The 27,926-nt window shown below is 41.9% G+C and overlaps 2 protein-coding genes across 4 annotated transcripts in view; one reads left to right on the forward strand and one right to left on the reverse strand.

The window, feature by feature from the left end:
* Positions 1–25,655, reverse strand: part of ALDH7A1 (aldehyde dehydrogenase 7 family member A1) — a 45,674-nt gene extending 20,019 nt beyond the window's left edge. For all 3 annotated transcript variants that reach the window (XR_013827485.1, XR_013827486.1, XM_079916029.1), the window contains exons 1-11: positions 25,442–25,655; positions 24,103–24,156; positions 23,489–23,554; positions 16,944–17,024; positions 16,467–16,590; positions 13,682–13,814; positions 11,950–11,994; positions 8,321–8,398; positions 6,044–6,141; positions 3,584–3,625; positions 1,551–1,645 (exon numbers count right to left, since the gene is read on the reverse strand). Coding sequence is in view for 1 of the 3 variants with exons in the window: in XM_079916029.1 (XP_079772155.1) it covers positions 1,551–1,645; positions 3,584–3,625; positions 6,044–6,141; positions 8,321–8,398; positions 11,950–11,994; positions 13,682–13,814; positions 16,467–16,590; positions 16,944–17,024; positions 23,489–23,554; positions 24,103–24,156; positions 25,442–25,633 (1,008 nt within the window). In the remaining 2 variants the exon portion in view is untranslated. The remainder of the gene's footprint in view (positions 1–1,550; positions 1,646–3,583; positions 3,626–6,043; positions 6,142–8,320; positions 8,399–11,949; positions 11,995–13,681; positions 13,815–16,466; positions 16,591–16,943; positions 17,025–23,488; positions 23,555–24,102; positions 24,157–25,441) is intronic.
* A 1,825-nt stretch (positions 25,656–27,480) lies between these two features.
* LOC307185101 (large ribosomal subunit protein uL14-like) lies at positions 27,481–27,926 on the forward strand (the record flags this gene model as incomplete). Its single annotated transcript, XM_079918905.1, has 1 exon — positions 27,481–27,926. A coding segment is annotated over one exon (405 nt), but the record flags the coding sequence as incomplete, so codon positions are not given.

Here is a 27,926-nt window from a genome sequence, read left to right on the forward strand (position 1 = left end):
GGTCCATAGTACTGGAATGGATTTTCCTGTACAGCACTACAGTCCCTACAAAAATTGATTTGGGTTATGACTAACAGGATCCTCCAATATTTGACACTAAATATAAAGCCTGGCTATGTATATTTGCTCCAGAACACAAAGGAAAAATAAAGGTTGACCAAATAAAGAAATGCTTGACTTTAATGTAATTTCATAGTTTACCACGTAATTAAGATTATAATCTTTTGGAGTACCCCCGTTTCCTTCTTAGCCTTAAGGTAATAAATGTTTAAGGTGAACAAATTCAATAAATTGTAAATACTTTACAAACATCGTAGCTTAGATATTCTATCGTAGTAGGCAGACAAGGCACTTTATTAACTGGTATAAGATGATGCCTTTAGAAAGTGCAGGCTCTGGGTCTCTGCCGGTGAAATCCGCAGAGCAACATTTAAATAAACAAATAAATAGAAAAAAGAAAAAAGTGCAGTAAGAGAACGTTAGAACTATCCCTGTAAAACAAGCAAGTTCATACCGCAATTCATACCACGTCAACTGAGTAATATAAAAACAAAGGAAAGATACTCATTCATTGTAAAATACAGGAAAAAGTGAATATGAAAAGTTATGGCAAAGGTAAAGGCTTAATTTCCCTATATTTTTTATCTATTCTAATTAATTTAGATTATGTCAACCTTATAAAGAATTTGTTCATACTCATTGTGGGTAAGAGAAAAAACCCAAAGCCAATTCCTCCATAATTCAATTGTAAACTGTTTATTATTTTTTTTTAATTACAGGAGGAAAACTCAACAATAATAATTTAAAAAGGCAATTGTAGCCAAATTTTCTACCTAATCAAAACTGGTTTGGCCCAGTTTTTCAATAGTATGAGTCATGAAAATCAAGGTTGTACCTCATACAAAAACATTTTAAAATCCAGCTCAAATCTAAGTGTGGAGATTAAACTTCCCAAACCCCGAACACTGAAGCGAAACCACTCTCCTCACATGCACTTAATATTAATGTGTCCTATATATATGCATGCAGACTTATACACTTATATAGAGAACACACATATATTTACTTTCCAATAAACTACGTCACATCAAGTCAAATCTAAGACTTGACCTATAAGCCAAAATTTTTTAATTTTTTTAAATATTTTACTACTTAAAATGTTTTTACATGACAGCTAAGACTGTCTACCTTTTAGCAAATAGTTGTGAATTTTTCAAATGTTTATCTTGTTTTATTCTCTAAGTGACAAGGGACTTTGTCCACATTGTTCTAGGTGTAGGACTGAAAGCAGGTCTCATCACCCACGTCCAACTCCAGTCAATGAGGACTGGACCACGTTCAGCTTGGGGAGGTAAGGCAGAGTCCCTCGCTGACCAGCAGCATCTGCCAGGAGCACAGAACAGAGCAGCAGGGCCACGTGCTTGCCAACCACATCCAGGGAATACACGTTTCTAGCAGTGTTTCTACTACACCTCCTTAACAGTACAATGTGTTGAAAAGCAGCACTGGAAGAGGAGGACACTGTCATGTGCCCATGCAGAAACACTCACCAGGCGCCTCGCAGTGGTACACCTCTGGCCGGCTGTCCCCACGGCTGCAAAGAGAGCTGAGGGAACGACTAAGCTGAGGTCCGAATCCTCAAAAGCTTAGGGAAGCAGAAACACATCCATCAGAGTTGTGAGGTAGGCAGACAAGGTACTTTACTAACTGGTATAAGATGATGCCTTTAGAAAGTGCAGTGAGAGAACGCCAGAACTATCCTTGTAAAATAAGCAAGTTCATACCGCAGAGGCAACTTTTCTCCCAAAGAAAATGATATGAGAAGAGAGCAATGAGCTCCCCCTCCTCTGACCTCTTCATCTTTCACCTCTCTGAAGTTTCTGGTGCTGACTGAGCCTTCTCTGCACCTTCATGTGGTCTCTTCTCTGAAAGCACCACTGTCTTTGTCAGTCTTACTTGCCTCCAGTCTCAACCCCCCACCCATTTAGATGGCAGCTTCCCTGGGCCCATAGAGAAGTCAGTGGGATCCTTCTGATTTATTACCGCCATCAAACCAAGCTCTCCAACAACCTCTGCACCCTCATCTGCATCAGTTCATTCCCTAAAATGTCTCTTGTTCTCCCCGCTACAGAAGCTTTTGCAAATGTCTCAAACCCCTCCAGCCCTTTAGTCCTGCTCCAGACGACTTCACCTTTACTTCAAGGAAAATCTCAAAGTGATCACACACAAGGCCCTTTCCTGCTTCCTCTGCATCTCTGAAGAGATCAGTGCAAAATCACTTTCAGACTGCTCTCTACTTTTGTCTATTCCTTCCTGCTCCTCTTCTGCCCTCCGAAGAAAAAACTAGCATAGTCTTTACAAGGTTACCCGTCCATCGATCCATTGTATTACTTATAATTCCTTCCTTTCTATCCCTTCCAGAAACTTACAGTCCCAATTCCCTCTTACATCTTCAATTTTCCCCTGCCCAGTCTAAGAGCATTCTCAGACTAGCATGATGGTTAAGAAGGTGGATTACACAACCAAACAGACCGAAGCTCTTATCCATCACCACCACTTTTTCATTGTGTTATTTTAACTTTTTAAGCCTCAGTTTCCTCATCCATAAAATGGGATAACATTATCTGGGGTACTAACGGACGATAGTAAGGAGTTTTAGGAAGAAAGCTATGCTCTGGGGTCTGATTGCGAGGATACAAATGCTGGCTCTGTCACTTCAGGCACATAATCATTTTAAGCCTCAGGGTGTAACCTTCAAATGAGATTAATAAAGGCATCTGCCTCATGGGATTACTGTGGGGATTAAATGACATATTGCACATGAAAAAACTGAGCACAGTGCCTGACACACACCCACTGATCAATAAACGCAAACTATATTTTCTAATCAACTCTCTCTTTTACAAAATCAGAAGTTCATCCAAAACAAACCCCTCACCATATAATTTTTATATTTCTGGTGTACCCGACAAACACATAAGCACTTAAACATGATGATAATGATGGCAATATACAATTAGCAAGTTTTTAGCATAAAATTCATGATTCTATGAAGTCTCAACCAACTGATGTTCATTATATTATCCAGAAGTTAGGCTGGTAGACTATTTCCTTTTGTGTCAAACCAGTGAAAAAGAGAATTAAATGATCTCCAAGACTATAGGTAAATGATAAAATGCCTTAAGGAAGTGTTCCTTCCCAATGTAAAAGCACTCAGTACCCCACTGAAGACGAACTAATGTTTTTGGAAACAGCAGGTCACATAGAGTTACTTACTTATTTATTCTAGAGAAACATGTGGCCAGTTTTCAAAAAACAGAAGGAAAACAAGAAACAATGACACATTAGAAACTCTCATACACAGACTCTAAGCCCCAGGTAACATTTTCCAAACATGAACGCCTTTCCCTCCTAGTTATCTCTGCCTGCAAACCATGTGTCCTGTCTCACAAGGAAAGTTCCTAAGCATGGGACACACAACATAAAAGGGATGAGTTCTTACACAAGTTCTATACATACAGGATGGCTACTGAAGATATTCTAAACAGAAATCACGCAAACAAAGAAGAAAAGGCAGCCTTACCTATAATTGCATTGTTTCCTCCAAGTTCTAATAAACTTCTCCCTTTAACATATATAAACAGAAATTAATTCCTATTTCATTGTTTAATGCACACAGCTACACGGCCTCAAATCATAGCCTATCCCAATTGTTTTAATTTATTTTCTGATTTAGAACAGCATGACAATAAATAAACTGTAACTCTTAAAAAATTTTCAAGGGAAAAAAAAAAGCATGAGCATCGCATCAATGTCTAGATTCCTGATTTTAATAATTGTATCATGGTTATATGATCGAATGTCCTTGTTCTTAGGAAGTACACAAAACACATTTAGTGGTAAAGGAATACAATGTCTTCAATTTTCTCAAAAGGTTCAAAAATATGCTCTCACAATGTGTGTGTGTGTGTGTGTGTGTGTGTGTGTGTGTGTGTGTGTTGGTAGAGAGAAAGTGATTTTAAAAATGGTACAATTGGTAAAACTCATTAAAGGGAATATGGGAATTCCTTGAGTTAGTCTTGGAATTTCTCTAAGTTTAAAATTATATCCCCCAAAACTCCAGTTAGTATAAAATGGTGCAGTCACTTTGGAAAATTGTATGACAATTTCCCAATACAGTATAACCATAAGATCTGACAATTCCATCTGTACCTTCCATATCCTTCCAATTCTCTATGTGCTCCCTAACCATGTTCAAAACCACCAACCCCCTCCAGGAAAAGCACCTACAACTTAAGACAGGCAGACGCATCATTTAAAAATTGTAATCCTACTAATGGTACTACTTATAAGAGAACTACAAACTACCGCTTTGAGTTAAAAGGAGGCATAGGGAGGAGGACAGTATCTTCTAGTGGGAGAAGCAGGATTAAGGATCTTAAGCACCACTGCACATACTTACTGGACATTTGTTTATCTTTGAAGAAATCATCTAATCAAATGCTTGCCCATTTTTTAATTGGGTTGTCTTTTATATTACTGAATTGTAAGAATTCTTTATATATTCTAGACATAAATCCCTTATCAGATAAAGGATTTCTAAATATTTTCTCCCATTCTATAGGTTGTTCTTTTCACTTTTTTTTTTTTTTTGGGGGGGGTACGCGGGCCTCTCACCGCTGCGGCCCCTCCCGCCGTGGAGCACAGGCTCCCGACGCGCAGGCCCAGCGGCCATGGCTCATGGGCCCAGCCGCTCTGTGGCATGTGGGATCCTCCCAGACCGGGGCACGAACCTGCGTCCCCTGCATCGGCAGGCGGACTGTCAACCACTGCGCCACCAGGGAAGCCCTCTTTTCACTTTTTTGATGGTGTGCCCTTTTTAAGTTTTTTTTTTTTTTTTTTTTAATGTGGACCATTTTTAAAGTCTTTATTGAATTTGTTACAATATTGCTTCTGTTTTATGTTTTGGTTTTTTGGCTGCGACGCATGTGGGATCTCAGCTCCCCGACCAGGGATCAAACCCGTGCCCCCTGCATTGGAAGGCGAAGTCTCAACCGCTGGACCGCCAGTGAAGTCCTGATCTTTTGAAACAGCTCGTCATTTCTACAAAGAAGCCAAGTGACATTTTGAAAGGGATTGCATTCAATCTGCAAATCACTTGGACAGTACTGATCTTGGGCAGTAATAATATTAAATTGTTTCCAAACAGTGAAAATGGGAGGTATTTACATTTATTTAGGTCTTTTAAAGTTTCTTGCAATGATGCTTTGTGGTACTCTGTGTGAAAGGCTTATACTTCTTTTGTTAAATTTATTCCTAAGAATTTTATTCTTTCTGATGCTACTGTAAATGAAAGTTTTATGAATTTCATTTTCAGATTGCTCGCTGTTAATGTATAGAAATACAATTGATTTTTGTATCCTGCAACCTTGCCAACCATGTTTATTAGCTCTAATAGTTTGTAAACTTCCTTTATAACAGCAATGCCCATATAGCAAAATAGCTGACAGATTAACTATTCGAATCTCACCTTATGCTAGGGTTAGTCTAAATCAGCAAAATAGGCAAAAATTGACCATAAATATTATCCCAGAAAACCTCTTTAATGAGCCATAAAGTAGAGCATACAAAGCTATGTCTTACAGCCCTTTTCAGTCATATATGCATGAAACAGAAATGAGAGAAGAACAGATGTAAGTCTTCTACACAACATTCATTCCAGGTCCTGTACTCTCACTGGTCCTGTTTAAATGTCAGTTTTCTTTTTTATTTGCCAAACCAGTCTGATAGAAATTGATAAGTACATTTGATATGATTCTACTATGGTCATTTAGGGAGGGAATGACATCCTTTTCCAAATTATGCTATTAAATCTGCTATCTCCCTAATATTAAGCCACTATTAACTGTACCCTTCCTTTCACTTGGACATTCAAATAAACACAGCTGGTGCCTCCATGGAAAGAGACAAGGAAAAAAACCCAACCTTTATTTCATATCCATACCTGAGGGAATTAAAAGCTCGATATAAAGCCAACACTTACCAAACCTCTCCTGCACCATAAGAGCCACTTGTTTTCCCACCCGAGTGCTCCCAGTGAAGGACAGCAGGTTCATTCGCTCATCTTTGGCCATGGCTGTGCTGCAAGGGGAAGAGACACGGTCACCCAAGCAGAGAAACCCAGCAATGGTGGCACTCGACGGTGCCAAGCCAGAAAATTCTGAAACCCCTGTCATGGAAAGACGTCAGTGAAAGACACAAGGATCGAAGCAGAAACTAACACACCATTGTAAGGCAATTATACTCCAATAAAGATGTTAAAAAAAAAAAAAAAAAAAGACACAAGGATCTATCCCAAGGGAGCAAGGGAAGGTCTTCATGAAAATGATTTTCACAAGGAGAACCATACAGCAGAACAGACTAACCCGTTCTGGGAGCTCTCCGTAAACAGAAATCACCACAAGGATGTTGTTAAGGAAGATATTCCTTCTTGTACTGATGGGTGACTGGACAATACAACCGTAGCAGTTCCTTGACGAGCACCCCAGTTATTTTGCAGTCTCTTAAAACTGATTCCTTTAAGAACTAAAAGTTTAGGGACTTCCCCGGTGGTCCAGTAGTAAAGAAGCCGCCTTCCAATGCAGGGGATGTATGTGGGTTCAATCCTTGGTTGGGGAACTAAGATCCCACATGCCGCGGGGCAACTAAGCCCACGTGCCACAACTACTAAGCTCGTGTGCCTCAACGAGAAAGCCCATGTGCCACAACTACAGAGCCCACACGCTACAACTAGAGAGAGAACACTGCACGCCACAACTAGAGAGAATCCATGTGCCGCGATGAACAGCCTGCATGCCGTGACGAAGACCCAATGCGGCCAAAGATAAAAAATAAATTTTTAAAAAATATGCAAAAAAAGAAGACAATTTTAAAGACTGTAGGGAAATATCCTAAGTATCCTTCTTGGAAGCTGACTCAGAAAGGCTGTGCTATTTCCAGTTTCTAAGGAATGCAGACCAGACACTACTGATCTGAACCTTCTTGCTCATAGTGCAGGGTTTCAAAGGGCTTGGTGTGGGCCAAGCAAGGCAGCCACAGCATCAGACCAATGCAGGGCTGGAACTGTGTGATCAGACAGTGCATGTGGGCTTCCCAGGTCAGCCCAGCACATGTGAGCACTGACACTCAAGGGGGTTGCTGTGTAAAGCCCTTCTGCACACATTATTGTTATTATCTGAGCTATTCCAAGGCCAATGTGAAGGACTGCATGCCCAAAGTACAAGAAAAGAGCGGGTCAAAGGATAGACTATTTGTTTTAAATGACAATTTAGATAACACTTCACTATGCACTCTTTATGTGGGAGTTGTATTTTCTAAAAAAAAGGAGTCATGTATTACAACTTTTTGAGACTGCCCATGAAGTACAATAGTGTGGTCAAAGTGCTAGAGGGGGACTAACACGTTCATCAAACCTGTAAGGGTTCTAAGACCTGACTCCTATGAAACGCCTTCTAATCAAAGTCAAGGCTACTAGAACCAGCTTCACCATGGTTCAGAGACAGTACAGTCCGTTCCAGCTGAAAAGATGCTATAACATTCTGCCAAGTGAAAGCAGCCGGATATAAAGGCCACATGATTCCATTTACCTGAAGCACCCCGAAGAGGCAAACCAACAGGCGTGAAGTCGATGAGGGGCTGCCAGGGGAAGGGGAGGGGGAAATGACTGCTAATGGGTACCAGGTCCCTTTGGGGGTAACAAAAATGTCTGGAATGAGGTAATGGGGATGGTTGCACAACACTGTGACTTACTATTCTAAAAACCACTGAATTGTACATTTTTAAGGAGAGAACTTTATGGTATGTGAATTACATGATGATTTTTAAAAAGCAATAAATTAGAAGCTGTGTCTCCAGGGTTCCCTTTTTTGGTTAGCTGAAGAACCCAGAGAAGAGGCTAGGTCCTTGGTGGGGAGTGAGAAACCAGAGCACAATTCCACAGCTTTGCTTTGTAAGTGAGCACGTTGATAAATCAAGCGTTAGGAAGCCATGGGCTGCACAGTGGTACGGCAGGGTATTATTTTAGGATATAAACACCTTACAGTAGTAGCTCTGGGCAATGAAAAAGACAGTTCTCACTCATCCTCCAACAGACGCTACACAGTAATGAAGTAAAGCCCAATGAGATCCGTAACAATAATGATTCCAAAAAACCACTCACCTCCTGAGCTATACCGAGTTTCGAAATTCTAGTAAAGATGATTCTAGTTGATCAACCCAAGCCCTTCAGCAGAAAGACACTCCGGGCCTACTATTGACCTACCCAATATCCGCTCCACCACAAGTCAAGGAACAAATCGCACCAGGCAGCTTGTTGTCCTCCAGAACCTTGGCTATTATCCTAGGGGAAAAAAGCAATTACTAAGGAAGGGAGTGATTTAATTTCTTACCATTTTTTGAAAAATGACAATAAATTCCAACTACGTGACTACTTTCTTTTTTCAACTTTCTCTCCCATCCCTCAAATATCTAGGCCTAGATTTCTCCTCACATACTACAAATGAGGTTTTCAAACACTTAAAAAGCAGGACTCTTGGGCTTCCCTGGTGGCGCAGTGGTTGGGAGTCCGCCTGCCGATGCATGGGACACGGGTTCGTGCCCCAGTCCGGGAAGATCCCACATGCTGCGGAGCAGCTGGGCCCGTGAGCCAGGGCCGCTGAGCCTGCGCGTCCGGAGCCTGTGCTCCGCAACGGGAGAGGCCACAACAGTGAGAGGCCCGCGTACCGCAAAAAAAAAAGAAGACATGCGAAATAAACAAAACACCTAAAGCACTGGTCAGGAAGTTCAAGTGATCACTGTTCTCAAGTATTTTCTGCCAAACTATGAAGACATATCTGGTTCAAGATGGTAGCCTGATTGCAGGGCTTGTTTTGGCTTCTCACCACAAATCCACTAAAATGATGTTAAAGAAATAAAAAGGGAAATATGGAATAAAACCCACAAAGATGAAGAAAATGAAAGATAGCTCCCATTAGCAAATGAGAGGTTTTGACGCATCTCTCCCAAGCAGAGCCAGCCAAATAAGTGGTAAAGGGTGAAAAGGGAAAGAGGTTCGCCAAATCTAGACAGTATGCTGAGAAGACAGAGCAGAAGGCACTGGACCTGCCTGCAGAACCCCAGAGAAGTTCAGGACTAGTTTCCACTGGCTTCGCGCCAACCTCTTAGTCAGGAAATTGTGCCCTCCAGGCTAAAGTAAGGTGGACAAGCACAGCTTTTTCTCAATTAGTCTGCTTACAACTTAGGCTGTTAGAGTCAAAATGAGAAACACAGTTCAATGCTACTTAAATCTAATTTTAAGTTGTAAAAAATGGCTCCAGTAATTCTGATTTCTCTGGAACAGGGTTCTTTCATTGATTTTGAGCTTCCTGAGGAGCATGGGCCTAAATAGAGCAAAAGTTCTTTCGATCAATCATCCCAAGCTACTGGCTACTTCCTAATTTGCTTAACTTAAATTTCAAAAGGATCCAAATTCTGTACCCACTTCCATAAAAAAGATACCATTGTCATACCTAAGTAAATTCTCCAATTGTCCCCAAAAATGTCCTTTACAGCAGTTTTCTTTCCTCCACCCAATCAAGGACCACATACTGCAGTTGTCATGTCTGAGAGCAGGTGTCAGGCTGTACAATTCTCTCCAGGGACTCAGGGTGTATCTACTATCTGTACAAGTAGCTGACTGCTCCTGAAGGGCAGGTATTTTGCTTTGGCCTGTGGGTAAAGGTTAACCAAAACCTCTTCCCCTAATGCATGAGAATCTGACCTTGGGTTAACTCTTTAGTTTTGCTCCTCAAGTTACCTGATAAATGCCAGAGTATCAACAATGCTACCTAGACAATATGGCTCATGGTAAAGATGACCCCTGACTGGTCAACTCAATCTAAACTGGAATAACGACCTGAGAACTACAACTGGAAACCTCATGCTTTTGCCCTTCTCTGAGCGCAGTGACTCCTATAACTGTATGTCCCTGGTGGGTGGTTGAAAGCCACGTGGATAGAATTGTTACAAGACATTTTAGCTCCTGTGGGGCATTAGGCTTTTAAGCCAGGGCAACCTCCACACCTGTCCAGTATAGATCTCATCTCCTTTGCCCTGAATAAACTGCTACAAAGACACTGAATCAAGAGGAATACCTGATGCTATCCTCCTAGCAAACTATGTTCCTGTCCTATATCCTTCTGAACATATAGAGGTACAATATGTGGTCATTTTATGAGTCTGAATATTAGCTGAATTTTAAAAAATTCCCAGTGGACGTTGCAGCTCCCTTGGTTAATTCCAGCACAATTTAGCATCATTTTACTTATTGTCTTACATTACAAAATCAGATAATATTCTCAATTACCTAAAAAAAATCATCCATGTTCCTATGAACACCTCAAACCCTTCAAAGGTTTAATAAAGCAAATATTTAAAAGCACAAGGCAAAAATAACTTAGAACGAATATCAAAATTAATAATAATTTAACCAGCTACTAATAACAATTGGCAAGTCAGTTCACTATGTCTACATTAATTTTTTTTTTTTGAGGATTTTTTTTTTTTTTTTTTTTTTGCGGTACGCGGGCCTCTCACTGTTGTGGCCTCTCCCATTGCGGAGCACAGGCTCTGGACGTGCAGGCTCAGCGGCCATGGCTCACGGGCCCAGCCGCTCCGCGGCATGTGGGATCTTCCTGGACCGGGGCACGAACCCGTGTCCCCTGCACTGGCAGGTGGACTCTCAACCACTGCGCCACCAGGGAAGCCCAAGGATTATTTTTAAAAATTGCCTGGGGAATCTCATCATTTTTATGTGCTTTGTATGTCAGTGTTCTTAATATTTAATTTGAACAACATTGCCTTGAAAGATATTGTTTTCTCAATATCACATATTCCTTTCAAGTAAACACTTAATACACGCTACTCTTTTTTTAGCTGACTTTTCACTTCCTAAGCCAGTGTTCCTAAAATGACCTTCCAACATTAAGGACCCTCTTATGTATAGAATCCATCACAAACTCTCTACCAGCAATTCTTTAAATCAGAGAATGTAGACCACACAAACGATGGAACATCAAGGGCCCACCGTCACCCTACATGGGAAGGCACTCTCTTCTATACATTCTCTAAATTCTGGAATGATAAATTAGTAACACTGATTTTATGACCTAATCAGAGTTGTCATGTTTCCAAATAGGAATAAATAAAACAGTAATTTTTTTAACCGAAAGAAGAATCAGTGGAATAATATAATAACCCTTTCTTTCTGCTTTGCTAACTGTCTATTAAACAAAAGCAGTAAAAGTATCAGGTGAGTAGAAATCAAGACCATTAACATGCTGAATAGTTGTAGCATAAAGCCCCTAAATTGCAAGGCTATTTCCTCTCTACTGGATTTGTTTTTATTTTGCAAGTGACAAAAAAAAAAATGTTTTAAGAGTTCAAGTTCAGGCTTCCCTGGTGGCGCAGTGGTTGAGAGTCCGCCTGCCGATGCAGGGGACACGGGTTCGTGCCCTGGTCCGGGAAGATCCCACATGCCGCAGAGCGGCTGGGCCCGTGAGCCATGGACGCTGGGCCTGTGCATCCGGAGCCTGTGCTCCGTAGCGGGAGAGGCCACAACAGTGAGAGGCCCATGTACCGCAAAAAAAAAAAAAAAAAAAAAAAAGAGTTCAAGTTCAACATTTATATCAGTGTCTGGCATGTTTCCCAAGACTTAAATGTATGGCTCTGAAAAAGCTCTGTAAACGGCCTAACGATACAAAAATGTTATTACAACCAAAGAAGAAAGAGTTTATCCAAACTCCATGCTAAAATAAATATGACACTTTCATGTCATATTAAAAATTCAGTGCCTATCAATCACCCTTTTAAGATTCTTCCATACCCAGAAAGAATACAGTCATACATACTTACTTTGTGACAGCTACACTAATGAGGGAAGTTGTTGGAGCTCCTTTCCTTATAAGGGTAAAAAAAAAAAACAAAAAAAAGGCAGTTTAATTTGGTGGAAATCATAAATACCTTTTATTTTCAAGCAGAAGTCTTTGTGAGAAAAAGTTCTCTCCAATTAAGCAACTAAGCCTAGTAACTAAAAGAGAAATCTATCCTTCAGCTTGGTGCCTCTGGGACCTAAAGAACTATAAAACTTTTATAAATAGAAAAATGGCACCAAGCAATTCTGGACCTGCCTGCTGCACTGATCACAGGAACTGTTACATTAACCTCTGCCAATTAAGGAAACTGAGTAAAACAGAAAATCAATCAACATGAACTTCCATTGGAAGGCTCAGAGGGCTGAGGAAGACTATACAACTAGCCTTTGGTAACATGGTGCCAGATCATTAATCCTCCCAACTATGCCCTTGCTTTCATAGTCTTTGAATACCTTCAACTGAAAACAACACTAAGATCAGTACATATTAGCAGGACAGACAGAAAAGGAGCAAAGACAATTCTCCTGGTTTTCCCATCTAAGTTCCTCCATTGAACAAGAAAGCTAAAAACAAGCAACCGTTTTGTCATCTACAAATACTGACATTGTCCCAGCTAATTTTTACTATCACATATTTTATAGCGATGTAACATTTAATGCATCAATGGGAATATGGCCAAGTGCCTCAGAATCACTTGGGAATTCACCATCAAATTTTATTGAGTTAAAAAAAAGAATCGAATTTTTAAAAGAAGGTTGTGACGTATCACAAGTTATTTTTTTCCCTCCTATTTGTTCACTTAGTTTTCTGTTTGTTAGTATAGTATAATAAAGACTATCTGGTTTTCACTCCCAGTTTTCTGGCATACCCTGTTATCAACACCCCTTGGAATTTCCCGAGTGAGAGAAGTCTTTGTTATGCTAATTAGGTGACTAGTGGGCCCGCCCCCAAGATAGCGTCAGGATGGGTGCTGGTCATTGTTCACCAGAAAGATCAACCATGGGGAGGGGAGGAGGGATGAAGACTAAAGTCCAATCACTTGTACAATGATTTACTCAGTCATGCCAACGTACTAAAACCCCCATAAAAATTCTGGACTCCAAAGCTCAGTGGAGCCTCCTGGTTGGGAAGGTGAAGTGTCCTCCCCTCACAGGGAGAGAGCAGGGAAGCTCTGAGTCTAGGACCCTTCTAGACCATGCCCTATATGTATCCTTTAAAATAAAACTGCAATCATTAAATATTGCGCTCTCTTGAGTTTTGTAGGCCATTCTAATGTATTACTGAAACCAATGGTTCACAGGAACCTCCAGATTTGTAGATGGCTGGTCAGAACTACAGATGTCCCGGGGACTGGGAACATCTGCAGCTTGCATCTTAAGTAGGGGCAGTATTGTGGAAGACTGAGCCCTTAAACAGGTGGAGCCTGACACTGAGTACAGATAGTGTCAGAATTGAATTACAGTACACCTGCTTGGGGTGGAAATAACTGGAAGGAACAGGGGACAAGGCTGTGTCAAAAAAAATAAATTTTACCAATGGTAAAATTTGTAATAATTAAAAATCAGCATTTCACAACTACCAGGTGTGACTTAGCTATGTTACTTGAAAGAGTAGTAGAAAACATTTCAATACATTTGCAATACTTTCAGTAGTACTTGAAAATAGCTAATTTTACTATCTAACTACTGGATAAGAAAATGAGCCGTTCTTACCAAAGGCAGGCATTCCCACAGATCATGGCGATGGCGTTGTTCCAGCCATACACCGCCACAGGGAAGTTGAACGCAGTTATGATTCCAACCAGGCCTACAGGATTCCACTGTTCAATGAGCGCATGGCCAGGTCCTGAGGAGAAGGAAAGCATGCAACATGCTTAAGCATGTTAATTTCATGCCTGTCAAGGTAATAAGAACAAAGTCTGCAATCTTTCATTTTCAGAACAAAGGTGCACCACGCCAGGTAGCGACTCCAGATGCCGTGCAGCGGATCACTTTACACAGCTGTGGGATGTTGGTACATTAATGAGCATACAACAAAAGCTGTTATTACTACCACATTATCTTATAAACCATGAGGATGTCCATTACGCCTCTGCTCATAGGAACTCGGTGTAGATCAGGGCAGTTTCAGTCCCATCTGGGAGACAAGGAAACTTCAGAGAGTAGGTGAGACGTGTCCTAGGTGATGTGATTGCCAAGGGCAGGGCATGACCACAACACAGGAGTCATGACTCTCAGGGCCATGTTCTTGATGTTCCGATGAAGCCCTCAGCTAACCTCTCTAAATTCAAAACAAAGTGGCTCATGTACAGGGAAAAAAGTTATAATAATTATAAAAATGCTGAACGAATGAAGTGCACAAATAAAGCTTTACATACATACAGGAAAACTGAAAATACAAATTGAACCATTTGCATTTTATAGACAAACTTTAAAGACACCATAATCCCACAAGGGCCTTATTTTAATCAAAGGCAGCTGGAGCAGTGAAGAAGCAGAGCAAGGAGCATGAAGGTTCACAAAACCTGGTTAAAAGCACTAGGAAGGTCACGCTCCCAGCCATCCACCTTTCTGGCCATGCTCACGCTGCTAGCAAAAACAGGGAACCCACCACTTGCTGCACCTCATTCCCAGGCCCTTCCTTAGTCTAGGAACCCTAATCTCCCTGGAGATGATGTGCTGGTACAGCCTCACAGGGCCTCTTCCTGCAGGGCCTGCCTCCTCTTCTCTGCCCCTCCCGTCTTTATCCTCCCCTCAAGCAGGCCAGGGGAGCTCTTATAACAGCCCTCCGTAGCTTGCCACACTTAGGTGTCTGGATCAGTACTGCAGCTGCCCTCAGGGTAAAGTCCAAACTCCATGAAAAGTCCCTACCCAAGGTTCCCTCTCCACCCATCTCTCTCCTTCACACTGTGCCCTCCAGCAGTGCTGAAGTTAACACAGTTACTAATGGCTAAAGGCAATCGCTATTATGTATCTAATTAAAGACAGTAACTGTACATTTGAAAAGAATCGCCTAACTTCCTACAAGCAGGGAATTTGCCCGATATCCTAAGAAAATATAGGAAAATACGATTTTTTTTTTTTTCCCCAGTACGCAGGCCTCTCACCGTTTTGGCCTCTCCCATTGCGGATCACAGCCTCCGGACACACAGGCTCAGCGGCCGTGGCTCACAGGCCCAGTCACTCCGCCGCATGTGGGACCTTCCCGGACCGGGGCACGATCCCGTGTCCCCTGCATCGGCAGGCGGACTCTCAACCACTACACCACCAGGGAAGCCCAGGAAAACACGATTTTTTAAAAAATTTCTTTTCCTGATTATAAATGTAACACAATTCCCATTGTGGAAACTTTGGAAAATATAGAAAAATATAAAGAAGACAATAACAACCATCAATAATTCTGCCGTGACTACTTTGGCAGACTTCCACCCTGGTACTTTTCCTTGTTCTCATCATTAAGTACAAGGTTGGTCCCCGCAGCACAGTTTAACAACCAAAGACTGAAAATACCCTAAATATCCATCTTTTAGGAACTGGCCATCCTTACAACAAACAGACAATCATAAAAAAAAGATGAAGGAAGTACCTTATTGGAATAATATGAAACAATTTCTAAGACACATTAAGTAGTAAAAAAGTAAAAAAAAACCAAAAAAACAAAAAAAAGTAGAGAACAGAACATACAGTTTGCTAACGTTTATGTTCCTAAAAGACATGTATTTGCCTGCACGTGAATAAAAGCTCTAAAAAGATACACAAGAAACCAGAAACATTCGATACTTCCATGGAAATATTATGGAGTATCCCGTGGGGAGGACAAAAACTTTTCATCCTTTACCCTTTTATTCCTTTTTAATTTTGTGATATGAATATATTACCTCTTCAAAGAAAATAAAAATAATTCAAAAATAAGTAAATACAACTTTCCTATAAAATTTGGGGTTGGGGAAAGCAAACTTCATGATTTTTTTAATGCCTGCTAATAGACTACCAAAATTATTTACTCAACTTTTGTCATATGATTTGACATGTAGGCCATTTCTAATGTTTCCTATGAATAGGACAATGAACATCTTCACACATGAACCTCTGTCACATTTCAGATTATTTACTTCAATTAGATTCTGGAAACTGGTATTAAGTATTTAAGGCTCTTTGGAGAGATATTTTTCCAAATTGTTCCCCAGACAGACTGGTGATCCACATTGCCAAAAGTCCCCATAAAAGAGTGTCTGTCTCACCCATGGACTTGCCAATTTAAAAAAATTTTTTTTAAAGTTTAAGCATTTTAATCTGATGTCTTCATCTGTTTTAATTTGCCTTTCTTAGTAAAGAGATTAAAGTTATTATCATATCCATGTATTACCTGAAATTCCTTTTTTGCAAACTGTTCACAGCCAGAGAAATTTTTGGAGCTCTCTGTATTAGAGTATGAAACTCTTAAAAATAAATAAAATAAAATAAAAAATCTCTTAGCTGAACTGACTTCATTGCTTACTTTCAGAAGGCAGGATGGGTCCCCCAATCATCCGAGATAAGCCAACAGCATAATCACAAATATCCACGTACTCTTGAACTTCTCCCACACCTTCCACTAAGATCTTCCCCATCTCCAAAGACACCTAAAAATACAAAAGACCAAGCCGTATTTTTCCAAGGGAATTCATACTTTAAAGATTAAATCTATGGTGGGGAAATCAAAACATATTTTGTTTGTTTTGTGATGCTCATAAACTTCATCAAGTGTGTTCTTATTTTTCTGAAGAATTTTAAAACCCAAGAATTGTCTTCACTTTTTCCTGTCCATTTTGTTAATCTTCCCTCTAAAGAAAAGATTTTTGAAATATATAAATTACTCTTCTTAAAAATCACAATCTAAAAAAAAAAAAAAAAAATCACAATCCTATACACAGGAGGACAAGATAGCCTTATTCCTCACTCGAAGGATTGTATATTTACTACAAAAATACTTTACCAAGCTTCCTAGTACTTGGATCTTCTCCCGCAAGGCATCACCAATCTGTCTCACTACTTCTCCTCGCTTTGGAGCAGGAATCTAAAAAAACAGTGGAATTTTAGTGTCTGATTCAAAGTGTAAGCTTGTGTCTATAACACAGTAAGTATTAGATAAATGTGCAATAAGAGAACAAAGTACAAGCACATCAAAGACAACTGTTTTGATCCCATCAAGACTGTGACATGGCAGGCCCCAAAACCCATACCACAGACCAAAAAAACATCCAGATGATACGTTCTTGGTGAGGCAAGGACCGTGCTAAGTACATAGAGAAATTCAGATTGAACACAACTTTTGGGGATGGCTCCAGAAAGCTCAGAATGCCTTACATACCTGTAACCCTTTATGATTCCCAGAAGTATTTTCATATGGGTCAAACTGACTGCATGCCCAGACCCTGAATTCAGCTTACTTACAAAGCTGGTATTCCATAATCCATTCAAATAGTACCACTCACTCACCAAATACTTCTAAGCACCTACATACTATGTGACAACAGCAGTACTAGGCACCGGGGCTAAAATAAGTGAGGCACTCATGGAGCTAATAATTATTATCTAGCAGCAGTCATGGTACTAATAACAGGCGGGGGGAGGCAACAAATAAATACGAAGTGCCACAAGGGCTATAAAGACCAAGGAAATAAAGAGGGTTCTAAGAGAAAACAGCAGGCTTGGAGGATAAACGGGTACATTACTTTACCTAAAAGGCTGTCAACCCAAATCTCCAAGGTGAGACTTAAGCTGAAACCTAAGGTTGGGAAAAGTCAACCATAGGAATATTCTTCCCAAGGAAAAGAAAAACGTGTAAGAGACCCATGGAAAATAAAAGCCTATCATATATGAGGGGCTGACTGAGGAGGACACTACGCCTACAGCTAGAAGGAGCTTTAAGGAGTCTGAATTTTACTCCAGGTGCAATGGGAAGTCTTTAATGGTTTTTAAGAGGCAGAATAAGATGATTCGCTTGAACTTTTCTAAGATCAGTGCCTTGATGGGTGTAGAATAAGTTGGAGGGGAAAAGAGTAGAAGCAGGGAGACCAACTAAGAACATGTTCTACTAGCCTAGGCAAAAAATACTGGTGAATGAGCCTTAAGATAGAAGCAAGGGAGACAAAAAGTGGATTCAGAATCTATTTTGGAAGTAGAATGGACAGAACGCACTAATGGAACAGGTATGGGAAATGAAAGCACTAAGGATGACTCCCAGGTCTCTGGCTTGAATAGCTAGGTAGATGGAAGTAGAATTACAGGGATGAAGATAACTCAGAAGAAGCATCAGGATTTTCTTTTGGAGGTGGAGTACAGGTTGGGCCATATTAAGTTTGAGATGTGATGCATGAATGGAGACATACTTTCGCCACCTACGATGTCACCCCTTCTCTCCCTTCCAGCTCTTCCTGATTTATTCCACCTCTCCCTTGAAAGGCAACTAACAGGACCATTCCCATCCCCCCAGGCTGCTGCCAGTCCCCCCATGCCCTCCTCACAGAGAGGCCTCCCAGAGCTTGACCGTGAGCTCAGGGCTCTTCTTCACTCTCTCTCCTTCCCAGATGTACCCCAAATGTCTTAGTATAGCTTTTCTCAAGGGTAGCTTGGTATTCTATTAACATTTAAAATGTCCCCTGCTTTGAATAGGCAGTTCTACTTCTGGAAATTGAGTATATACATAAGTGTGCAGAAGTAGAGGTACAACAGCATTTACTGCAGTGCTGTTTCCAGTAGAGAAAACAGAAACCAGCTAAATGTCCATCGGTATATGATTGGTTTATTATGGAATAGCCATAAAATGGAATGCTTGACACTCTCTAAGAAGAATAGATTTATAAGGACAAACTTTTAAAAGCCATAAAAATAGCAAGATAAGCAAAAGTTTACTTACCATATGCATTAAGTTTGAAGGAATATAAAAGATATTAACAGTTGTCATTTCTGGGAAATGGAATCATAAGAGACTTTCATTCTCCACATTTTGTATGTGGATATTTGCCATTTTTACGATACCTGCACACTTTCAGAAACAGTAAACAAAAATTATAACATTAAATGAAGTAGCACAGATCCTTTGTATTTTCTAAGGCATGGAATGGGTTTAATAATGTTTTGATCGAATTTAGCCCACACATTTATAAACTTAGCAAATTGGTTAATTTCAACTCAGAATGGCCAACTCAGTACACATAGCTATTCTAAGCACATTTATTCTATCAGTCTTTCGACCACCACTTACTGCACACATTCTATGTGCCAGATATTGTGCTAACCCCCGGGATACTAGGGAAACAAGTCAGCTACGATTCATGCCCCCTAGAGCCAATGGTCGAGTGAGGGTGGTAGAAACAAAACAGGAGATTACAATTTCATGTGGTAAGCACCGTGATGGAGCTAGACTGCACAACTGGACCACCTATGAGTGTTAGCCTAGCATTACTTGCGGGCAAGGAGGTGGGGAGGAAGGAGGCTTTTTAAAGAAGTTTAGAGGGCTTCCCTGGTGGCGCAGTGGTTGAGAGTCTGCCTGCCGATGCAGGGGACGCGGGTTCGTGCCCCGGTCCGGGAAGATCCCACATGCCGCGGAGTGGCTGGGCCCGTGAGCCATGGCCGCTGAGCCTGCGCGTCTGGAGCCTGTGCTCCGAAACAAGAGAGGCCACGACAGTGAGAGGCCCGTGTACCGCAAAAAAAAAAAGAATAAGTTTAGAGTTGAGACCTAAGACCTAAAGCATGACTGGTGTTCACCAGCTGAAGAGGTAGAGAAAGTATGGGGGACAGGGAGCATAACATACGCAAAGGCTAAAAGACAAGAGAACACGGTGATTCTGGAAAACTATAAAGACTTCAAAGAGGTAGGAGAGGAATGTAGGGGCCACACTGCCAAGGACTATGTAAAGGATCCAAAGAGCAGTGGGGAAATCACTAGAGGGTTTCATATGGTGGGAAGAAAAATCACAGTGCTTTTTAAAATACCACTCTAAATGTGGTATAGAAAATGGATTGGAGGGAGAAAAGACTCAGGCAGGAAATGAGGCCAGATAAGAGATGGTGGCTGTCTGGACCACAAAAATAGCAATAGAGAGAAATAGAATTCCAAGTGTTTAAGGCTTGGTAATTGATCAAGTCTCAACCCTGGCTACATATTAGAACCACCACCCACGCTTTAAACTACATTCCATCCCAGAGCTCTCAAACCTGGCTTTTTTTTTTTTCTTTTTCCTCCAGCTTCCAAGATGATTAGTAGGAGCAGCAAGAGATGAGAAGAAAGGCAGGATTAGGTATGAGGTGAGGGATGTGAGGCGGGAGCGGGAAACCAGGAATACAGCCATATTCCCCGTGTGGGCTGGATCAGTCCCGGCGTGACGGGGCATCAATAACCTCAGACCCTCCTGAGATGGCAAACGAGAGCCCTTGTCCCTACACATCTCACCGTGAAGTTAGATTTAGAATGAGCGTCAAAGGCAGCCATAGGAGACAACTATGACCACTGAGGAAGTATCAGCTGAGCCCTTGGGGAAGTACTACAAAGACACCCACCCATGTTAAAGAGTTACCAAGTATCTGGTATCCTTTTATTCAGCTAGAGGAGCCCCATTCACAGTTCCTGTCATCTCTGGCACTTCCTCACCAGAAATGGAGAAAATGATGACACACACAGCGGATGGAGAGAGGCAGAAACAGGTGGCATTCAGACTAAACAGCTCATGAAAGAAAGCAAGAGTGAGAAGTCCCAACCAGGTTCCCTGTAGTTAGTTTTAGTTAAGAGAAAGAAATGTTTTTATAACTACTTTTTCATATTTTCATACTTTTTTTTTTTTTTAAGGAAAAAGGAGACAAAGTTCCCTTTGAAAAATTCCAGGTTTAACACAAATGAACTAAACGAAACCGTGGTTTGTCCTCACAGGCAAGGCCATCCAGAAAGGTCAGGACCAAGCAGAAGTAGCCCCACATGAGTGAGCATCCAAGAGGAAAAGTGTATATACCAGGAGGGGATCAAGCTTTGGTCTGTTCTTGTTTGAGAACCAGCAGCCCTGCTGGCAGGAGTCCAGAGGCACAGTTAGGAAAGGCTCTGCTTCTTCCCTAAACTTTGGACTCAATTGCTTAACTCAAATTCTAACAAGTGGGATTCCCAACTGATTTTACCATCACCCAGGAAAGCCACCTGTTCCCACTTTGCACCCCGACTCTACTGAGAGGTCTAACAAGTAAAAGCAGAAATAGTAAGAATGTTAGGTGCAGAGGCTGGCCCAGTTGAGTAAAGGGCAGGCACCAAGTAAGAACCTGAATTCAAAAAGTAGCAACAACAACAAAGTACAGCACGATTTTAAAGAAAGAATCACAATGCCAGCTGCCACCCCCTCGGGCAAAGCCAAGACTAACCTAAAAGCCAGTTCAGAGAAAGAAAAGACCCTGAATTCACACAAATCTTTTTTCAAACAAGATTGTATTTACTGTGGGTAAAGAAACACATATAATGGAAGTTTCTGGTCAAAAGTTTCACTAGCATTCAAAATAGTACATGCAAAGAGTGAATCCTAATGTGAATTATGGACTTGTTAATACTAATGTGTCCATATTGGCTCACCAATTAACACGTACCACACTAATGCAGGGTATTAATACAGGAAACTTGCAGAAGTGATGGAGAGTAAGGAACTCTACACTTACTGATCATCCTTCCGTTGAAGGGGTTCAAGCCACCCCACAATGGGCCCGTCTGGCATGTTCTTTGGCATTATTTTGAGCTAAAGGCAGTCAAAGCACAGTAGACTCGTAAAAGATTTCCAACACCTCCTTAACCGCCTACAAGAACTTAGAAAGTGGACCTATACCAGGAGCCATCGCCAGAGGTAACTTTTTATATCTGACTTATCTGCATGAGGGAAAACATTTGTTACCAAACACTTGCTCTTCTCACGTTCCTGAGATTTGTCCTCCTCTTCTTTGAAGCCCCAGGGCCCCCACCCCTTTCCTTAGATCAGGATGGTATATAAGCCTCAACTGCCTGACTGCCTTTGGGTCTCATATCTTTGTGTCTCCCCCTCACACAAAATTAAAATTTGTTTTTCTCCTGTCAATCTGCTGTATGCTGATTTAATTATTAGAACAGCCAAAGAACCTAGCAGAGAATAAAAAATTTTCCTCCCCTATAGTTTCACCCTAAAACTGCTCTAAAATATAAAGTCTATTAAAAAAAAAAAAGTACAACTGTCCTTCAGTATCCACAGGAGATTGGTTCCAGGACCCCCACGGATTCCAAAACTTGCGGATGCTCAAATCCCTTACATAGAGTGGCTGAGAACAGTCAGCACTCCGTATCTGCAGATGTGAGGCCCGCAGAGGTAGAACCGGCTGACTTAAAATAATTTGACACAGCTTTGGTCACAATTCTCTAACCTGCTAAGGCGAACTTTACTCAGCACACTGCTTACTTCTGGAAGTGGTATTTTCTTTGTTGAAGGATATTTTTGATTGTATATAATGGAACTCTGAGCATAACTTAGCCAGAATTAAAGAGATGTTCTTCCTACTTTGCACAGAGGTGGTCTCTTGGCTGACAATAACCCTGCATCCAACCCAGGGCTCTCCTGGAGAGTCTGCCCTTCCCCAACTCCCCACAGCAATCACAGATTCAGGAGAAAAACAAAAAACCACTGAGGCTCAGCAGTCACAAACCCAGCAGCACATGGTTCTAGAAATCAAGCTCACGGGTACGGAGGTTCGCCCCTATCTGCAAGCACTTTAAATGATTAATTCATTTAACCCTCACAATAACTCAAGAGGTAAGCACACCTGGTCTCCCCTTTTTACAAGACAAAGCACACTAAGGTGAAGTAACATACCCAGGGGCAGAGCTGGGTTAACCGACCGGATATTCCTGCTGCTTCGGGCCTTCAGCTGAAGACCAAAAGGGATATTCAGGGTGGGGGAGGTGAGGGAGGCCTGAGAGATCCAGACTAGGCCAGTTCTTTACTCTCCCCTCCTCCAGACCTAGGCCCTTATCTAGTGATAGCTCACTGTGGCCCGGCCCAGCTCCAGTCAAAATCCGTACACCAGCTCACAGAACTCCTGGTGGAGACAGACAAAGAAGGCAGAACCGGCCTCAAAGCCTCATCAGACTGTTGAGGAACTGGAGCCTAGGCCCGGTAAGAGGGGCCACTGCCACCACTGCCATTTGAGCCAGGAATGTCGACCTATTGCTAAGATACCCTCACTCCCGAAAAAACTGGCAGGGAGAAGGAGCATACAGGTATTTTTAGGATAGATATTCCTTTCTCTTTGCTTAATTATAAATTCAAGTAACTTCAGTTGGAGAGTAAAGTGTTCATAGATCAAATTTATGCTACATTAGTAGAGTTCTATTCCCTTTAAAATCACCAAATTACTGAAGGCAGAGGAGATAGTTGCAGCCCCCAGGAGCTCCTGTTTCAGCAAGGGGGCACTGGCCTGCTCATCAGATGTCTCTTATCTCACCGTCATTACAGTAGGTAATCGTGCCATGGCCTCCATACTTACATCCGCCCAGATTCTCCATGCTTCTCTTGCTTTCTTTACAGTTTCTTCATAGTCAGCCATGCTGGCCTAAATAAAGATTTGGAGGGAGACAAAGGGTAAAGGAAAGGGCAGTGATGATCTTCTAAGAACACAGATTTTTGGAAAAGAATTGTAAAATCTCTGGTTGACCCTAAGATTTGTGGTTTAAAATGATTTTCACAGCCTACACTTCCAAAAACTTGCTGGAATTCAGTAAGTCAGAATCTGTGCTTTTTAAAACCTTGCTTCTCAAAGCGAGGTCCAGGAGCCTCATCTGTGAGCAATACCTGACGTGGATTAGAAATTCAGAACCTCAGGCTCCAACCCAGATTTAAGAGGTCAAAACATTCATTCTAACAAAAGTACCCAGGTGATCCAGAAGCATGGCCTTCAATGGACCCCCTCCCGAGTCCTCTCTAGGGTTCACCTTTTCTGGGGCACACAAACCCCCATCGACAGTCTCCCTCAGATATTCTTAAATGTTACATTAAAAAGAAACATTATTCTTTGACTTTGAAAAGTTGTATTGCTCGTCATCACTGGCACAAACTCCCAGTGGGCATTCTGCATTTAAAAAAAAAAACAAACCCACTTACCTGTCGGACTCTCGCTATCGGCTCATTGTTAGCAGGACAATAGGTGGTGATAACCTTAAAACAAAAAGACGACCACCATAAATAGAAAATGTAATCCCAAACTGGGGGAGCAGATCAAATGGGGGAAGAAAAAAAGGGGAAAAAAGAGACTAAGACACAATATTCAAACTCAGAACCTTTACATTAACTTTTTACAAATAAGCGACTCTACAGAGCTTTCATTTCTGACCTGAACATTCAGAACAACCTTTTCTGCAAAACCCACCTTCACCATTCTAAATACTAGGTATTTAAACAAAAGCCTAAATGTAATCCATTATTTTGCCTCTATTTCCATTAACAACAGAGCAAAGTTACAAGTTTAACTTATTCCCTCTCTCCCTTACTCTGCCCACCCTCTGGTAAGGGGTGAAATGGCCAAAGCTAGACAACCATGGGAAAGGCCTGTGTCCACACAAACTGGAGAGGTCAATTATAAAGAAAGAACCCAGGTGTAGCTTTTAAAAAAGGCTTTCAGGAGAGGGTATTTATCCATGAATCTAATGATTGGATACCACAGGAAAAACAGGCTGAAACCACCAATGGGGGAGGGGGGATTTGGGGAACAATTAAAACCGCCTGCATCTCCTACAGTCACAGATAACTAAAAGATGTGTTTCCTCTAACAAAGCAGGTTCATTCAACAAACTATCAGAATGTTACATAACATTTTCTTATAAAAGCCTTCTTTTGTATGCAGCTCTCAAAAAAATCTAGGTGATAATAACCTAACCTTTCCATACTACTCTATAAAACATTTTATTGAACATTAACTGGGTGTCAAGCACGGTGTCAGGCTCTGGAAATAGAGAAACGCTGAAAACACAGCCCTCAAGGAAGCTCAGAGCCCAATGAAAACATGATAGGATTTCAGCAAGTCCGAGCTTGCATTCCAAAGGATTTCAGAAAAGACAAGACAAAACTATACTGTAAAACAGTACCTGTGGCGCACCTCACATGTGAGGAGCCACAGTCAAGCACAAAATTCCGATAATTTCCACCGCTAAGCGTGTGGCAGTTCTCACTAGAGTGCCGAACTCTGCCGGCACGGTTTCAAGTATGCGGGGGAACTTCAACCCCAACCAGCTCCAAAATGAACTCGATTCTCCATAACACACGGGACCTAAAATCTAACGGTATTTTTAAGACATTCTACGTGAGGAAACTTTTACTGTGGACTTCAAAACTTTCCACCCAGTACAACCGCCGACAGCGTCCGTGGGGACTCGAGCTGGGCAGTGCGTGTCCGGCCTCCCGGGGCGAAGTGAGGCCGCAGAGATTGCCCGGGACACCCGCATACCTCTCCCCGGCCTCCCCAGCTTCCATTATACACGCCCTCGTTGTCCTCGCGGAGCCCCAGCTCCTTCAGCCAAGCATACTGGGGCTGATTGATGAGCAGAGTGGACATGAAGGCGGCAGGCCTGTTCAAAGGTCCCGTGAGCTTGCTCTTCCTTGCAACGTACACGCAGAGCAGACGGGGAACACGCCACATACTGAACCAGGGAGGCGCACTGCGCCTGCGTTCCAAGGAGCAGCTGAAATAGGGCCCCGCCCCCCACCCGGAGGAACCCATTGGGCAGGTCCAGTCCCGCCCACAGGGTCCGCCCCCTCCCTCGGCGTCCCCCTGCCTATTTGGATCTTCCGCAAGAGCCCGGAGCTGTAACCCGGAGCTTAACACCGGCCTGAAACAGTGGGGCTGGGAGGAAGTGAACGGGCTACTGCCATCTGGTGAAAGAGACTGGGAACAGCGGCAGCAGCTAGAATTTTTTTTCAGCAAAATATTGGCTCTACAATACAGTAGGTTAGAGCAGGCCTTGTCAGACTGAAATGTGCGAGTAATCACCTGGCCATCGTGTTAAATGAACATTTTGATCTGGTGGGTCCAGACTAGGGTCTGAGAGTCGGTATTTCTTTTTTTTTTTTCCTGCTGTATTTTTTTTTTATCTTTATTGGAGTATAATTGCTTTACAATAGTGTGTTAGTTTCTGCTTTATAACAAACTGAATCAGCTATACATATACATACATATACATACATATACATGCACCGAGCTCATCTCCCTGTGCTATGCGGCTGCATCCCACTAGCTATCTGTTTTACATTTGGTAGTGTATACATGTCCATGCCACTCTCTCACTTTGTCCCAGCGTACCCTTCTCCCTCCCCGTGTCCTCAAGTCCATTCTCTAGTCTGTGTCTTTATTCCTGTCCTGCCCCTAGGTTCTTCAGAACCTTTTTTTTTTTTTAGATTCCATATATATGTGTTAGCATACGGTATTTGTTTTTCTCTTTCTGACTTACTTCACTCTGTATGACAGACCCTAGGTCCATCCGCCTCACTACAAATAACTCGATTTCATTTCTTTTTATGGATGAGTAATATTCCATTGTATATATGTGCCACATCTTCTTTTTTTTTGTGGTATGCGGGCTTCCCACTGTTGTGGCCTCTCCCGTTGCGGAGCACAGGCTCCAGACGCGCAGGCTCAGTGGCCATGGCTTACGGGCCCAGCTGCTCCGCGGCATGTGAGATCTTCCGGGACCAGGGCACGAACCCGTGTCTCCTACATCGGCAGGCGGACTCTCAACCACTGCGCCACCAGGGAAGCCCCACATCTTCTTTATCCATTCACCTGTCCATGGACATTTAGGTTGTTTCCATTGTCCTGGCTATTGTAAATAGAGCTACAATGAACATTATGGTACATGACTCTTTTTGAATTATGGTTTTCTCAGGGTATATGCCCAGTAGTGGGATTGCTGAGTCGTATGATAGTTCTATTTTTAGTTTTTGAAGGTACCTCCATACTGTTCTCCATAGTGGTTGTATCAATTTACATTCGCACCAACAGTGCAAGAGGTTTCCCTTTTTTCCATACCCTCTCCAGCATTTATTGTTTGTAAATTTTTGATGATGGCCATTCTGACTGGTGTGAGGTGATAACTCATTGTAGTTTTGACTTGCATTGCTCTAATGATTAGTGATGTTGAGCATTCTTTCATGTGTTTGTTGGCAATCTGTATATCTTCTTTAGAGAAATGTCTATTTAGGTCTTCTGCCCATGTTTGGATTGGGTTGTTTATTTTTTTGATATTGAGCTGCATGAGCTGCTTATATATTTTGGAGGTTAATCCTTTGTCAGTTGCTTCATTTGCAAATATTTTCTCCCATTCTGAGGGTTGTCTTTTCGTCTTGTTCATGGTTTCCTTTGCTGTGCAAAAGCTTTTAAGTTTCGACGTGACCAGATTGGGCGGGGCGTTGGCGTTGAGATCTCAGTGTCCTTTATACCTACTTCCTTTTTGTCCCTTTCCGGCGTTCAAGATGTCGAAGTGAGGACGTGGTGGGTCCTCTGGTGCGAAATTCCGGATTTCCTTGGGTCTTCCAGTTGGAGCCATGATCAACTGTGCTGACAACACAGGAGCCAAAAATCTGTATATCATCTCTGTGAAGGGGATCAAGGAACAACTGCATAGACTTCCTGCTGTTGGTGTGGGTGACATGGTGATGGCCACAGTCAAGAAAGGCAAACCAGAGCTCAGAAAGAAGGTACATCCTGCAGTGGTAATTCGACAACGAAAGTCATACCAGAGAATAGATGGTGTGTTTCTTTATTTTGAAGATAACGCAGGGGTCATAGTAAACAATAAAGGCGAGATGAAAGGTTCTGCCATCACAGGACCAGTTGCAAAGGAATGTGCAGACTTGTGGCCCAGGATTGCGTCCAATGCTGACAGCATTGCATGACTCTTCGGTGTATTTGTAAAAGAAAAAAATGATAATAAAAA

The sequence above is a fragment of the Stenella coeruleoalba genome (assembly GCF_951394435.1).
Source record: "Stenella coeruleoalba genome assembly, chromosome: 3".
Classification (NCBI taxonomy): domain Eukaryota; kingdom Metazoa; phylum Chordata; class Mammalia; order Artiodactyla; family Delphinidae; genus Stenella; species Stenella coeruleoalba.